Source organism: Sapajus apella, unplaced genomic scaffold, assembly GCF_009761245.1.
Source record: "Sapajus apella isolate SASKATOON/1434 unplaced genomic scaffold, GSC_monkey_1.0 scaffold1, whole genome shotgun sequence".
NCBI classification, from domain to species: domain Eukaryota; kingdom Metazoa; phylum Chordata; class Mammalia; order Primates; family Cebidae; genus Sapajus; species Sapajus apella.
In genome coordinates this window covers 27,449,410-27,466,297 of record NW_022436941.1, presented here as the reverse complement: position 1 = coordinate 27,466,297, position 16,888 = coordinate 27,449,410, and the positions used below count along the sequence as shown (strand labels likewise).

Genomic DNA, 16,888 nt, shown 5'->3' with positions numbered 1-16,888 from the left:
AGTTATTTAAACCATTCCTTTTAAGGGGAAAATGAACTCACAGATTCTGAAGATGTCAAAAAAAATAATTACAGTGTATTTTTATGGCACGTAATAATTACTTCTGATTACAGAAAACGGCACAATTTGAAAGTTTGGGAATATACACAGGCTTCAAAGGCTCGGGAAGCCAAAGGAGAGGCATTTGACGACGGATCACTCTGCCCTCTTCTGAAAATACCTTCTTTAACTGGCTTTTGGAACACACTTTCCTGGCCTTTTCTTTGCTAATTCTTCCTCTTTCCTACATCTCCCCCTGCCCCACAATAAAATATATGTATATAAAAAGAATAAGAAAGTCAAACAAATTCAGGCCTCTGTTCAAAACTCTCCAGAAAGATCCAGATACTCTTCCAGGGCTTGTGAAGCCCTAGGTGATCTGGCCAGAACCGTTTTCTCCAACCTCGTCTCCTTCCACTCTCCCCTTGTTCACTGTGCTGTCAGTCATTGCTGCCTTGCTACTCCTGAAACACAGCAAGAGTGCCTGGGGCTCTGCACCTTGGCCCTTACTCTTCCTTTCTGTCTGAAATGATTTTCCCCATCTTCACATGGCTACGCCCCTCATTTCACAGACTCCCACAGCGAATCCTCCCCGATCACTAGAACAGCATCCCTCTCCTCTTCATTCCCGAGAGTTTTTTCTTTATAGCACATATCACCACTGAACATGTGTGCATTAGCTGTCTCTGCATCAGTGTAGGATACGTAGAGCAGGGATTACATCAGTTTTGTTTGTTGCTGTATCCCCAGTCTTACAGCAGCATCTGGCATGTAGAAGGCACACAATATTTGTTTACTGAATACGTGAACAGGTACAAGATAATAAATTACAGTCAAAATGACCAAACTAAATTCCATTGAATAGGTACTTCAACCAAAATAGAAAAGTAGTTAATCCAACACATCTGTCACAGTAAAATGGCAACTGGGATTTGGTCCAAACAACAACTTCAAAGTCTGTTGATTTCCCATCTACCACATATTGACTGAGTGCTGGGAATATAGTGATCTCTGCCTTCGAAGATCTCACGGTCTCCCCTAGGAGGCCAAATTGTAAGTATTCTGAGCACAGATAAGGGAAGGAACAGGTAACCGGAGACACTAGGAGGCACTAGCAGAAAAGCAAGAAGATTCTAAGTGTGCTGTGTGTTCTATGGACAAGTTCACACAACCCATAGGAAAACAGGAACAAGCAACGACTCCCACTCTCACCAGGCAACCAATCAGAGGCCCACATTCCTTTTCTAATTGCAAGGCAATCTTTTCCCTGTTGGCATTCTTCCTCTAACAACTGCTTCAGTATTTCTCACAACCCCAGCTGGAGTTAACTGACATGCACGCATACACATTGAGGTTTCATGAAACTTTCTGTTCTCAAATAATCACACACTACAGCCTTTGGTTTAAGATGAATTTCCACCTCAGGCCCAAATACCCTACTGTGCATTCCAGGCACTGATCAAATCTCATGACAAGGGATCTGCTCAAATATTCCACCAACTGAAGCATCAAGGAGCCTTCACCACACAAGTTTCCCAGCTCAATGGGCTTTTTTTATTGCTTATTTACAAACTTAACAAACTCAACCTGCTTTTTGTATGGCAATTGGAATCAATAACTGCTAATTTTGAATTTTTTTTCCTAAAAGACTTTCTCAAGGTTTAAAGTGTTTGCTGAATTTAAGAAATATCTTGAAAAATTCACACATATGAAGTGATTTACAACCTTAGTCACTTAGTCTCCTGTGGTAATGAAAAGCTTGCAAAAGGTTTCCTCTTTCACCTCCGTACTGATTTTGTCTGTTTCTAGTCAACAAGAGAAAAAGGACATTCACTAGAAAGACAGGGCATCACTGTAGTTCCAGTAAATATTTACTCTATAAATTGAACTTCTGTTTATCTGTGTAATCCAGGTTACTTGCTTTTTTCTTTTTTTCGCCCCCAAGACTAAAAGATACCACTGCTGGGAATCTGGGTAGATGTACAGGGGATGCAAGAGGGTTCAAGAAAATAATTACATACAATTTATCTCTGCTATGACATCCCCTCACCAATGTAAATAATCCAAGTCCTAATATCTATCAATTCTTGTTGTCTTCTTTGGCTTGTCTGATTTTATAATCTTGCCAACATAAACCCCCCATCTCAGAATCTAGGGATGGCTTAAAATTTGGTTTTCTGTAATTTGATTCCTTGGATCAAAAACTAACTTTGAAATCTTCATTCATCAGCAACTTCTTAATTTTGCTATAAATGCAGGTTTGATCTTCCAGTTGCAGCCCCACCTGGGAGAAAGCCTTCCTCATGACTTGCGTTGGGTAAATCAGCTAGGCTGTTGTTATAACCACACAACTGCACCCATGACTTTATTTCCTGAGTATCACCATGATATTCCCTACTCTAGATAAGTGTGCCCACTCACTCAGGGTTCTGGCATGTCCTGCTGGTAGCAACTATCCTGTAAGGTGCTTCCTTAAGATGAGAAGTCTTGGGACTTAAAAGCCTCCCAATTGGTCAAAACACTTCCTCAGAATCAAGGATCTCTCCCTGCTTCGAAGGTCTGTGGCCATCCCAGTTCTGATCATCTACTGGTCTTTGACTAACTTCTCTGTTCAAATAACATGACTTCCTTTTTCTTGTTTTTTTGTCTTCCACCTGGTTCCAACCACATGAACCATCTCTGTGGCTTGATCTACTTCACCTTATCCACTGTGTTTGACTCAGGACCTCAATGCCATGTTTAGCATGCGCTTCTTCAAGGCCTGGCTGTCAGCCACTGCCTTGCCATGCAACCATGGACACTAACTTCACTGGGACCCCTTGGCTTTCTCCCCTAGCCTTGGCACTCTGCAGCCCCACAAGGGATTTGGCCAACTGTAGAAGGAACCTAAAGCCCTGCCTGCAAGGGTGGGAAAGTCCTAATTCTTAAGATATTTAAAGCTTTATTCTTCTCTTCTGGCACCTCAAATATTATAACATCAATCTCTGAGACGCCTCTGAATGTACAGGTAGTGGGTCATAGGTTATAGGACTCTACCTTCCTTGCAGTGAAAAGGAATAGAAGCCTCTCCCCCAACACCCACTGAATGAGGATCACACTATTCCTTATCGACGAATCTGCTTTTAGGCTCTGGAAAGTCAATGCTTAGAATTCCCCTGCCACTTGGAGGCTATGGCAGTGACTATATCCATTTACTCTAATCATATCCATTTCATTTTTATCAGAAACACTTATCTGGGTACTGCATAGGGATTACAATATAAATCAAGTTAAACAGGCTTATTAAATAGAATACTCCCTCCTTGGAACATGTGATCAAAAGGTGAGGGCAGTAACAGATGCTAATGAAAGGAATTAATGTACAAATGGTGGAGCTCTGGAGAAAGACTACCTGGGCACAAATCCTGACTCCACCTTTTACAATCTATGTAGTTTCGATATGCTTTTCCCCCTCCTTATGCCATAATTTCTACACCTGTAATGTGGGCATAACAGAAGGTACCTCAAAGTTTTTGACAATTAAGCATGTCGGTATCTGGAAAGTGCTTAGAAAATATGATTCAGAGATATTACAAACCACAAAATGAATAGCTGAAAAGCAAAACAAAACAAAAAACTAAAAACCATTGCCAGGCAATGGGAATTAAGAAACCACGGTTTTAGACAAGGCTTTGTCATTTTGTGGCCTCTGGAGTGGATTAAAATTGGTTGCAAATTCTTTATGACACCCCTCTTGGAGAGGTGTTTTCTGCTTACTTCTTTAACCTTAATCTGGGTTGGGAATACATCTGTTTTGACCAATAGAACACACAGAAGTGACCTGTGCCAGTTTCAGTTCCATATTTTAAGAGAACTGGCACCTTTACCTGCTCTTCCTTGGAACCCAGCTTCCATGCTGGGAGGAAGCCCAAGCAGCCACATAGGGAGGCCCATGTTGAAGAAAATTAAGCTGATCTCCCAGTTCACAGGCAACATTAGTTTGCCAGCCATATGATTAAGCCATCTTGGAAGTCGATCCTCTTGCTCTAGTCACTGACACAACTCTTACCTCCCGAACTGCAAATCCATGAGCAAATAAGATGGTTATTCTCAGCCTCTAAATTTGGGAGCAGTTTGATGGATTCTGCACCAGGTCTTGACCCTGCTCTTCTTATGCTTATGGGCTATGGCTAAGACAGACTTCAACAACTCATTACAATGAAGTGCGATTTTCTAAAGACAGAGAAGTATAAAGAGGCAAAAAATGGTGTGTGAATACTAGGTGATCTTTCAGGCCCCTTCCAATGCTGATATTTTACAATTCATTTAATGATGAATAGCACAGCTGTGAGATGGCCACTTGGAGATTGTCACACAAGATAATCTAGGTAGAGAGCAACTTTCTTCTATACAATTCTACTTCTTAATTAGAGCATCAGTGAAGAGGTGGCATTTCAGGAGTTACTGAACACACAAATGAGGAAAGCATGGAGAGTGGCCTGTATAGCCTAATTCAGACATGAAATGATCCAATACAAAATGCTTTGAAGAGATAAGAAGAAAGTAAGGGAAATATGATTTCCAGGGGCAACCAATGTTTCAAAGTAAATGGTGATACAGAATTTTGCCTGTCCATTGTTTAAATAATGTTTAAAAGGCAAAGAGTTTAAGTTGATTGCTCTGTACAAATTCTTCGAGTAAAAATATTTTTTCATCTCCAGAGGTTATGATTGCCAAGGGGCAAATTTTTTTGAATAAATTTTTATTTTTGTACATAAATTGGCAACCGTCTACCAGATAACCAGATCAAGCAGACATCTACTCTGCAAGAATGAGTAAAGTCACATTTTACCCAAATATTGCTAACCCTTAAATATCTTCCTTCCAGGTACTTGGGATTACTTAACAAGATTAAACTATATATTGGCCCCACAAATTTTACTGAAACCAATAGAACTAACTGCTGACCTAAAACTCATGACCATGAAGAAGAATATGCCACAGCTGGATCCCCTTGACAGATTTTGGGAGAATTTAATGCTGCTGAAAGTGTGGCCATTCAGCTTCCTGATCATGGGGGAGGGAGGTTAAATTTCAAACATTTAATTTTTAAAATGTTTTTGATTTGTCTGATGTTGACCAAAGTCCTTCCTTAATATCATATTTAAAAAGACAGAAACAGCGATAGCCAAGAAAAAAGAACAAATCACTCGTTTATCCTTCTAAAATTTTCCTTTTGTGTTTCTGTTGTTTCTGCTATAGATTCCTTTGCTTTCCAAAAAAGGTTCAGGCTTGACATAAGCCATTTATGGTTAATAAATACATAAAAATATGTTTGAATGTTCATGGCGGCAATTTTACTATCTCTGTAACCAACTCACAGGATCTTAAATGGCTATTGTCCAAACTAAAGACACAAAAGGAACACACTCATGAATTTCCTGTTTTCCATCTTGAAGTACTCACACATGCAAAACACCTCATGCCCAACACCCAGCCCTAGGTCTCCTAATTGCGTATCCCTCATACCCAAATCCCTCCGACCTCCGCAGTATCCAAGCATTCCTGGAGTACTAGGGGCAGAGGCTAACACCTCAGTGGTTGACCAAAGCTTGCTGCTCTCACTAACTGGATCAGCAGATTATAAACCGAAATTGATTAAACTCACTCTTTCTCTAGTCCAGGGTGTTACAGAGTCAGCGTCAACATTACTGTCAAAGAGTCAATGACTCCTGTGGTGAGGGGTCCCTTACAGAAGGGGTAAGCGCACAAGTCAACACCAATTAGAGGCATTTTGTTTATGATACCCAGGATAATGGCAGGTCTTTTCAGAGTTCTTCCTGCCCATGAAATGCCTGGTGAACATCAGGCTGAATCTGACCCCACAGTGACCTCCAGACAGCATTGAGGCTCCTGGGCAATCAGAGAGATGGCACTAAAGGGGCCCTGAGGGGTTTTATTAGTTCTGCTTCCAGGTGAGGATGAGGACTTAACTATCAAAAGTGAATGGCAACTTTGCCCTGCAAGATATTAAGGAAAAACCAGTGTTTAAGAGAAAAATGACAGGGAAAAGAAACTCTACATCAAAGATCTAATGTGAGAAATACAATCGAACTGTATTTGAATCTATGGATACTGCTCTGTGGATATTAGAAAACTGGTAAATACTAAAGTTATTGCCCATGTTAAATTGAACAGAGATTTAGGGTCCACAAAGTATGAACCACACACTCCCTCTTGCCTTACATATCATCTTTACACATATTCTATTTAAAATATGTACACGCTGAGGTGGGCGGATCCCTTAAGGCCAGGAGTTCGAGACCAGCCTAGCCAACATAGCAAAACCTCATTTATACTAAAAATTAGCTGGGCATGATGGCATATTCCTGTAATCTCAGCTACTCGGGAGACTGATCTACGAGAATCACTTGAACCTAGGAGGCAGAGGTTGCAGTGAGCCAAGATCACACCACTGCACTCCAGCGTGGGTGACAAAGTGAGATTCTGTCTCAAAAAAAGTAAAATAAAAAAATATGTACAAAGAGTAAAAATAACTACCATTACAGACTACTACAACTATTCAACCTGCAGGATAACTAAGATTGATTGGAAAGGGGTACAACTAAATCATGGAACCTAAAACTGGCTCAAAAGAAAGAAAAAAATGAATGAGCAGACACTGATGACAAGAAAAAAAAAAAGAACATTTGGTAAAGGATATAGTTGAGGAAAGAACTTATATCCTTAGAAACAATACTACGACATATACTGCTCAAATATTTTTCTGACCAGCACAGGGACCACGAAGCACTCTTAACTCTTTCATTTACCTACAAGCTTTATGGGGATTATTTAAGGAGTGGATACAACTAGGCAAGAAATGGATAATTTTACATGGCACCTGAGTATCATATTCTCTGCTCACCCAGTGTGCTCAAGGATGAGCCAATAGGACTAAAGTCAATCCCCATCTCCTCTTCCTTCACTCTGGGTTCTAGCCCCCGTCCTCCTAAGTCTGTGATTCATTTAAACAAAGGTTACTGGACAGCACACTTCACTGCTGCATTGAAAAACACTGTGAAGGGCCTGGTAAAGAGTCTGCGAGAGAAATGCCTTCAGTTTTGGAGTTTTCAGTGGCCTTAGAGTATCACCAAAGGCTTCTCCTGAAACAGTGTTAGTGATGGAGCAGGGCTCTGAGTTCTGGTTCAGATTCGAGACTGTTCTCTAAATATAAAACTGGCAAAAGTCACTAAGTCCTCATGCCTCCTCCCTCCCCTCCCAACTTTCTTTTTTTTTTTTTTTTTTTGAGACGGAGTTTCGCTCTTGTTACCCAGGCTAGAGTGCAATGGCGCGATCTCGGCTCACCGCAACCTCCGCCTCCTGGGTTCAGGCAATTCTCCTGCCTCAGCCTCCTGAGTAGCTGGGATTACAGGCACGCGCCACCATGCCCAGCTAATTTTTGTATTTTTAGTAGAGACGGGGTTTCACCATGTTGACCAGGATGGTCTCGATCTCTTGACCTCGTGATCCACCCGTCTCGGCCTCCCAAAGTGCTGGGATTACAGGCTTGAGCCACCGCGCCCGGCCACCTCCCATTTTTAAGTAAGTTCTCACTCTCAGCATTTCTTGAGCCTTCTACATCCCAGGGGCAACAGCCATAAGGATTAGGAAATGCTCTACTTTATTCAGCCAGCACCTCAAAATGCTATTTCAAACCGGAGCAGAATGGCACAGCAGCATGACACTTAAAGCACCAGGCGGGGCCCAATAGCACTCACCAGCCCGATGGCAGACCTCGTAGGTTTCCCCCAATCCCATTTAATTCCCCCTCTTTCCCATCACCAGGTTCCTTCCCCCCTACCCCCCACACGTCCCCAAGGGCTCCATCCTTTCATTTTTTCCTTCACCATTGGTAATCTGACATCACCATTATCTGCCTTCCGGCTGCTTTTACACTGTTTTCCTCTCTTCAGCCATACTCAAACACAGACTACTTAGGCTACTTCTGCCCATAAATGACTCAGTGATGGCACCAAGAGGGAAACCCACAGACACCAATCCTCTAGCTGTAGACACTAAACACACAGGCTTCCTTTTCTTTTGAGCACTCAGTTCTACGGGCTTCTCAGCACCACTTTTCAGGTATTCAAAGCTCTGGGGGTGTGCCCGAGGCATCCCTAAAGTCATGAAAAAAAAAAAAGGTGGCTTTGAGCATCTTATCGCTCACATATTTGCATAGTGTTTGATGCAGCTTTAATTTCAAAGCTGGTCTTTAACACTCAAGAGGATAGGTTACAGTGGGAGCCCAGGAATTGCAAATGCGCTTGCCTCAAAGACTCAGGAGTCCAGACCCCGGCAGGAAATAAAGTTCTAAAGTGGCTTTGAAGTGCTTCCTCCCCAGACCCCTCCCCAGCGCGGGTCATTCATCTTCCCCGAGGGAAGAGACCACCTTGCCTGAGCTTAGCCAAACGCGTCGCACGTGGGAGCCAAGTGGGAGATGAAATAATCCAATAAGTCCTCCTCACCACCACCACCGCAGCCCCACCAAAGTAGTTACCGTCGGCTTAAACTCAGCTGGAATGTCCGTGTATTTTACCGACCAGGGAAATAAAATGGTGTATATAAATTAGTGGAAGCGGGTGGGAAGGAACAGGGGATGCAGACTGTCGCGAGTACAACGCCTCGCGGCTTGGTGAGAGGTTTCTTTTTTAAGCCACTCATTTCAGACTGAAATATCAAGCCAGTTCAGGTCATTTCCTGAGTAGCACTACAAGTTAAAACGAGAATCAGAAAATCTATTAATCTTCAATTAGCGCTGCCTCCAGACTGGGAGCACAGGGGGATGGGGTGCGGGGCTGTGGGGAGGTCGAGAGGAGGGGGATTTGTGGAAGAGCAAATGCCCGAGAAACCCTCGCTCCCGACCTCAGCTGTTTCTTCTTACCTCACTCAGCTCGGCCGAGGAGTCGTTTCCGTATTTCATGGCAACTCCAGAATTCATGATGCACTTTTCAGAGCAGGGCTCTCAGTCCCCCAGGTCTCGGAGCTTAAGAGTTGGTTTCACAGGCTCAATATCCACTGCTTGGTCCCTTCTGCCACATTTTAGTCTAGACAGCCATTTTCACCCAGGACAGTTGCGAAGCCCAAACGGAGGATGCAGGCACTCCTAAAAGGAGCAGCCGTGGTTCGCGTTTCACGGACGAGCCATTGCTGCAGGAGGCTCGGTGGCGTGGCGCGCTCGCAGCTGCGGCAGCGGCGGAGCCCGCGCGGGGACCCGCCCGCGCGCATCCAGCGCCCCGTTCCGGGGCAGTGCCACCCTCGGCGCCGCCTCGCCACTCCTACGGTGCCTCGCTGCCCCCCATTACCGGGCTGGAAGGCACCTCCCAGCACGAGCGGACACCCTAGAGGGCACCGGCGAGCTCCTGAAAAAAACTAGGGCGGTGGGGCGAGGAAGATCCGCGCCTCGGATTCCAGGGAAGGAAAGAAAGCTGGAGGGAGCCGGAGCGGAGCTGCGCTTCACGCCGAAGTTTCCCCTTTGAATCGTCTGGAGTTGTAAGTGGTTTCTGATTGAACACAGCTGTCTAGCTGCTGGCCACGGGGTGCGCGGAGGAGGCGGGGCTAGAGGGAGAAAAGAGTGGGGGCGAAGAGCCTGGAGGCCGAGCAGAGAAGACCGTGCAGGGAGAGCAGGCATCCTTCCAGGTCTCTGCAATAGTAATTAAGGACCCGGGTCCAGGAGGGGGAGAAGAAACAGGAAAAGCCACCTGAGTAATCGTGCAGGAAATTAAAAAAAAAAAAGAAAAAAGAAAAAAATACACACTTCCCTCAGAGGAGCCGCTTTCCATGATTTAATAAGGTCAAGACAAATCTAAACACTGTACATCAGACAGTCCGGTGCACTTCTCACCGAACGTTAAGATTTTACAAGGGTGCAGGGCAGTCATTTTCCCTGATCAATCTAAAGTCAACACTATGGGTGTAAATTCACTGTCAAACTCCCTCTGTCACTGGGGCAGAGTATATTTTTTGCATGTCCATAATGAAGATAGAGACCCCATCCCTTGAAAGATGTCAATTAGGCTCACATTTAAATCCTCCCCAACTCCCAGACCTTCCTTAAAAATCTTCCTGCTCGTTTGAGCGGAGGTAGATTTGTGTTTATGGAGTGTGGAGTATGATTCCGAAAAGATTCAAGGGGCTGTTACACCCTCGGCCCTTGGGATCTGAGCTCCCCTGCAGCTTTGAGTTCCCGAGGTAAAACATCCTGTGTTTATTGGGCAAGAGACAGGGCAAGAGGGAAACTAGGATTTTTCTCGCCACAAAGTTAAAGTTCCACAGAATCTGAGATTCACAGAAAAATGTTCTCATGCTTCAAAACAGTAGGTCTGTGAGATTGCTTAAGAGACCTCATCAGTCTTTCTACACAATGGGGACAAAATGTCTCCATCCCCAATAACAGAACTTGGCATTTCCTGAAGCCTTCTGTGAAAAGGCCATTGCATTGTTAACTTCCATTATCTTTTTTTTAAATCGTGTTTATTTTGCTCTTTAAGAAGGAGCAGTGTGCAACTATTTGCATATAACGTTTTACCCATCCCCCTTCCTGTTGAGTTTATTCATTGCCTGATGGAGGCACTGCTGGGATTAGGAAGAGTTTGCTGCTCTTTCTAGAGCACTGGGTGCCAAGTTCTTGGACACTGCCAAACTAGAGCACATTCTGCATGGGGAGGAGATGGGAAGCTATATTATTTAATTTATTTTTTCATTGAAATCTGTTGAGTACTGCGTGCTTGAAGCTGGAAATGGTGGTGTATGCATGACTATGAAGAAGACTCAAGCACTGCCCCTGCCCTGAAGGTGTTTATAGTCTTGTAAAACATGAACAGAAATGACAATTCTAGGTAGAAAATGATACTTGCCATAAACACAGTACAAATGAGAGCTACTTCAGTTCAGAGGAAGGAAATATGATTTTGGCCAGGCCGGGTGAGGGCACAAGACTCTGTGAAAGAATCAAAGGAGGCAGCATGTGAGTTGACCTGTGAAGAGTGGCTGAGCCCAGCAGAGATGGGAAGTAAGGGGGAAAGCATTTGAGGCCATTGCGAGAGAAAGTAGATGGAGACTGCAGTGTGCAGAGCAGGCATGGGGAATCCCAGGCATCCCATTCTGGAGCATAAACTGGGTGAGAAAGGAGGGTTGAGATAGTGAACAATTTTAAGTGCCATGTTAAAGAAATAGGCCTTCTCAATAGGCAATGGAGAGTCACTAACGGTTTTTTAGCATAGAAATAATGACGATCAGAGCTGTGCTTTTAAATATTCCAGTAGATCTGGATCACAATCATGAGTAACTAATATGAACTCAAATAGACTAGTGTTGAATGTGATTCTGGTATTTAAAGATACATATTTTTCATACGACACCGCCCCTAAAACCAAGCAGATGACTTCATCTTGTGTTCAACCAAAAGAAAAGTAATCTGTTCCAAAAGTGCGGGAAAAATTAGCAGTGTTGAACTTACTGAGAAGCAGTATATCTGTAGATTCTACTTCATAGACAGTATAAGGCATTTTCAAGGGTAATGTTGATTGTATGAGATTTTCTTTGTAAACAATGACTCAAATAGTTCAATACTTACACTTCACATAAGATTCAACTCTACCACAATCTGGCAGGCATAGATGTGGTAGGTTGAAAGTGGGAAATGAATATGCCAATTGTACTATCAAGACAGTTCAGCAAGAGGTTAAAAGGGCCTGAATTAAGAAGGGATGGCCAGGCAAGGCACGATGGCTCATGTCTGTAATCCCGGCACTTTGCGAAGCCAAGGTGGGTGAATCACTTGAGGCCAAGAATTTAAGACCAGCATGGCCAACATGGTGAAACCCTGTCTCTACTAGGATCATGAGGCCAAGAGTTCAAGACCAGCCTGGTCAGCATGGTGAGACCCTGTCTCTACTAAAAATACAAAAAATTAGCTGGGCGTGGTGGCGGGTGCCTGTAATCCCAGCTATTGGGGAGGCTGAGTTAGGAGAACTGCTTGAACCCAGGAGGCGGAGGTTGCAGTGAATCAAGACCACACCACTGCACTCCAGCCTGGGCAATGAAGTCAGACCTTGTCTCAAAAACAAAACAAACAAACAAAAACAAAGCCAGGCATGGTGGTGCGCGCCTGTAGTCCCAGCTACTCGAGAGGCTGAGGCACAAGAATCACTTGAACTGGTAGGCAGAGGTTGCAGTGAGCTGAGATCACACAACTGCACGTCAGCCTGGGCAACAGAGTGGGACTCTGTCTCAAAAAAAAAAAAAAAAGAGAGAGAGAGACAATGAAAGTAGACAGGAGGGGGCAAATGCAAGAGACTCTCTAGAAAGAAAGTAGATGGAAACTGTGGAGAAAAGAGAACTTCAAAGTGACTTGTATATCTAGAACTTGGCTGACTGAGGTTAAGGTAATGTCCTCAACAAAATTAGGAATTCCAGAAAACAAATAGCTTTGGGAAGAAATTAAGTTTGTGATATCATGAGTTTGAAGTGGCATGTGGATATTCAAATGGAGATGTTCAGCGGGAGCTTGAAATGGAGCTATAGAGATAAGTCATGGTTAAGTTGGAGGTTCAAGGTTTTCTCTGTTAGAATAATAAATAAAACCAAAAAATCAAGAAAATTTGCCATGGAAGAGGGGACACTGAAAGGAAAAGTGGTCTAAGGATACTATATTAAGGAAGGTTGTTTTGTTTTGCTTTTATAGAGGCCAAAGAATAAAAGAGGAAATGACAGACAAGGTTATTTAAGGAAATAGGAAGATAACCAGGAGACCTCTGCATCTGGGAGTCTAAGGAAGATGTCAAGGCAGAAGGAGGAGCAGCATCAATATTATACGCTACAGAGGGTAGAGAAGCCTACAGACTGATAAGCTCATTTCAAAGATATTACTATCCTTCAAAGATAGATTCCTATAAAGCTGAGGTGAAAGAAGGCAGATAAATTGCCACAGACAGTGAGGAGAAACTGGGGGCAATGACCATGCAGGACTCTTTCCATAAATTTGATGGTGACAGGAAATTGGAAGATGAGACTCTCTCTTGGAGCAGGTAAGCATAGAGAGTAGAATGGACATATTTGTAGGCTGAAGCTAAGGGAAATCAGGAGATGGAGCAAAGTTCCTAGAAAGGGAAAAAAGGAGGTGCCAAGGACAAAAATGATGAGATTGGCTTGGAGGAGGCTTGGAGAGGAGGGGATGTTGATACTTCTTCCTAGGAGAACGGAAACATTTGGGAGAACTGTAGAATGTCTACACTAGGGAAGGCAAGAATTCAGAGATATATGATAACTAACAACATGTATTTGACGAGTAAACTAACTTCGTCTTCTCGGTTGTGGAGGGGAAACAGACTAATGATAGTTTATCATCAGATTCTGACTCAAGGAAAGTAAGACAGAAAAATGTCTGTCAATGCAAGGGAATAAGTAGTTGTGATCCCCACTCCTGAAATTGTTCAAGTGTAGTTGGGACATGCTGAAGCCCATTGCATGTAAAGAGTAGAGCTTCTTGCATTGCAGGAGAGTCTAGATTGGTTTTCTTAACATCTAAAATTCCATAAAATGATTTTTTTGGTGGTAATTTAAATGTCTTACGATTTTTTTTCTGCATTGTCTTGGATCTCTGGTATCAAGAAAGATAAGATCCTGCTTTGAACAATAATGCAACTGGGTCACTATTATAAGAACATTAGAAATGTAAGGACCAACTCATCATGTCATCTCAATACACCAAAGAATAAAGCCCCAAGCAGGTTTCAAGCTATAAAAATTAGAGTTTGCCAGGGTTTACCAAGCATATAACTCTACATGCCTACAAATCCTTTTATATTGTGACTGCCTTAACATCTCTCCAAGAAAGCTTCTCCAAGTCCTCCTGCTTCAGCAGGGATTAAGCTCCTATGGTGAGGCGTGGGCAGGAGGTGGCAGGGGAGTTTATCAAGATGAGGGAGCAGGTCTAGGAGAAGGAGGAAAACTTGCTTTGCGATCAGGCAAGAGCCTGGTGCTTGGGTTCATCTCCTTCCTGAGGCCTTGTCTTCTCTAAAGTCCAGTCTCTTCTCATCGGGTCCCTGGGATGAGAGGAGGCAGCAGTAGTCCTGGGATCATTTCTGGGTAAGTGGAAGCTGCCCCGGGCATGACTGGATGAGGCTGTGCCATGCTGTGAGCACACTGCCATCGCCTTTCTGCTGTTGGTACAGTCTGGCCTCTCTGTGTATGGCTGCTGACTTCAGTGAATCTATCTATACATGGCAGAAACTCTATTCTGGGTCTGGTCTGTACCCTCTACTGGTGATAAACATCAGGTTAACTGAAGTGATCCTGAGTAAAAACCCAGAACCTCCAGCATGAGAAAAACGAATTGAAAACCTTGGGACTAGTTGGCCTGGTCCACTGTCTCTACCCCTGGGGTGCCCCAGCCATCCTTGCCTACCCCAGCAGTCCACTGTGCTGAGGAAGCCTGTCCTCCTCCAGCCCACAAGAGTACCCAAACTCTAAAATTGTCCCCTTCTCTATTGACTCTCTCAAGCTAAACAAAACATTGATACCTCAGATTTTAGGATGAAAGCAGCCTGGTTAAACTGATTCACACACATGTGGATAATAATCTCAACCATGCCTGAAGTGTTTACATTTTAAAAGGAGAATGCTTTGAAATAATTCTTAAATTGGTGGGATTTCCTGAAGAAAGGGAATTTTGAGGGCATAGGGGGATTTCAGAACCCTGTGGAGACTCAGGAAACCGCAGTCCTTTGAGTCCTTGAGGATCATAAAAATTAGGGAGCCCTCAAAGTATACAATTCAATTTCCCACCCTAAATCTATAAGCTCACCCCACTCTCCCACCCCTGTGACTCCAGAAATGTTCTCCCTATCCAAACTCCTGTGGCCTTCTGATCAATTTCCAGACCAGCTCCTCTCTCAGGTCCTGGGCCAGGCCTGGGTCCTGGGTTGGGAGCTTCTTATCAGCCTTAGTGGCCTGCCCTGTAACAAACATCATTTTTTCAAGGAACTACAACACAAAGAATTCAGGACGCATTGCACTGGATGATCTGTATCCTCATCTCTATGTCCTCAGAGAAAAACATGGCCAACCTGCAAGGAATTCTGTAATTACCTAGCTCCTCCCTGCGTGCCATTCATATAGACGAGGATATGTGGGGACAGCAAGTTTGCGGTGTTCATTCAGAAAAAGTAAAGCACTCACGATATGCTAGATACTGTCCTGCGTGTACTCTGGTATTCAGTGGTGTATGGGATGGGAAGGATTCCTGCTTTCACAAAGCTAGCACTCTTGATGGAAAATGATTAATAAATACATTAAAAACATAGTTAGAGTTTCTGTTGGAGTCTATAAAGGAATTAAACAAGAGCTGTGATAGGGGAGAGCAGGTCCTTTAAGTGAAGAGGTCAGAGAAGGCCTTTGTGCAGAGATGACATTTCAACATATAGGTCAAGAAGGGGCCAACTAGGCAAAACGTGAGGGAAGGGTAGACAGACAGAGGGAACAGCAAGAGCAAAAAGTCTAGGGAAGCAAAGGGCTTGACCTTTTCAATACATTTTAATAAACTTCAAGTTTTTATTTAACTGGAATTTAAGCTCATTCCCCTAGCTTACTAGTAGTGATGGAACATGATGAAAAAGATCATGTTAGAGCTAAATCGTGCAGGATATATATAGGCTACACATTTCACTGTGTTAATGAAGATGCCACAGGAAGACTTTCTGCAGGACAAAGACACGATCCAGTCTACATTTTTAAAAGGTAAATCTATGCCTTTACAAGCTTTACCACTAAGTAAACTAAAAAGTAAAAACCAAGTAAAGTTCCCCCCTTATACAAGTATTGCTGCTAATAAATTAAGGATTGACAAAATATCCGTATTTTGCAACCCTTAATGAATTAATAGATTTAAGTATTTAGCATAATGATTACTATCATTACAAAGGGACATGCAATCAGTTGCATGATTTCTGATGGAAGAAAACATTACAACCTTCAGAGCCACTTTAGTGGTTTTTACATGAAGGAATGTTATATTAACCACAAAAAAAAAAAACCTATATAGGCCGGGCCCTGTGGCTCATACCTGTAATCTTAGCACTTTGGGAGGATGAGGCGGACAGAATGCCTGAGTTCAGGAGTTCAAACCACCCTGGGCAACATGGTAAAACCCCATCTCTACTAAAAATACAAAAAAATTAGCTGGGCGTGGCAGCATGCATCTGTAGTCTCAGCTACTCAGGAGGCTAAGGCAGGAGAATTTCTTGAATTCAGGAGGTGGAGGTTGCAGAAAGCAGAGATCGCACCACTGTACTCCAGCCTGGGCGACAAAGTGAGACTCTATCTCCCTGCCCCAGAAAAAAAAACCTATATAACTGGACAAAACAATCTGGTTTCTTCATCAAATAAAATGCAAAGGGAAAAAGGCAAGGAAGTAAGAAATCACCCAAAGAAAAACTCTGTATATTATTATTATTTTTTGAGACAGAGTCTTGCCCTGTTGCCCAGGCTAGAGTGCAATGGTGCGATCTTGGCTCACTGCAACCTCCGCCTCCCAGGTTCAAGTGATCCTCCTGCCTCAGTCTCCCTAGTAGCTGGGATTACAGGCACGTGCTACCATGCCTAGCTAATTTTTTGTATCTTTAGTAGAAACGGAGTTTCACCATTTTGGCCAGGTTGGTCTTAGACTCCTGACCTCATGATCCACCTGCCTTGGCCTCCCAAAGTGCTGGGATTATAGGTATGAGCCACCGTGCCTGGCAAACTCCATATCTTAAAAGAGATTCAAAGACATATCAACCAATGGCAATACATGCACTTTATTGAGATCTTG

The 16,888-nt window shown here is 43.4% G+C and overlaps 1 protein-coding gene across 2 annotated transcripts in view; it reads right to left on the bottom strand.

Moving 5' to 3' along the window:
* The window catches only part of MCC (MCC regulator of WNT signaling pathway), a 460,067-nt gene that overhangs the window by 264,421 nt on the left and 178,758 nt on the right, over positions 1 to 16,888 (bottom strand). Inside the window, exon 1 of one of the 2 annotated variants that reach the window (XM_032252672.1) lies at positions 8,963 to 9,572. The exons of the other annotated variant lie outside the window; for it this stretch is intronic. Within the exon in view, the coding sequence (XP_032108563.1) occupies positions 8,963 to 9,019 (57 nt within the window). The 5' untranslated portion in view covers positions 9,020 to 9,572. Of the gene's footprint in view, positions 1 to 8,962; positions 9,573 to 16,888 lie in introns of those variants that run through there. 2 annotated transcript variants of the gene reach the window in all.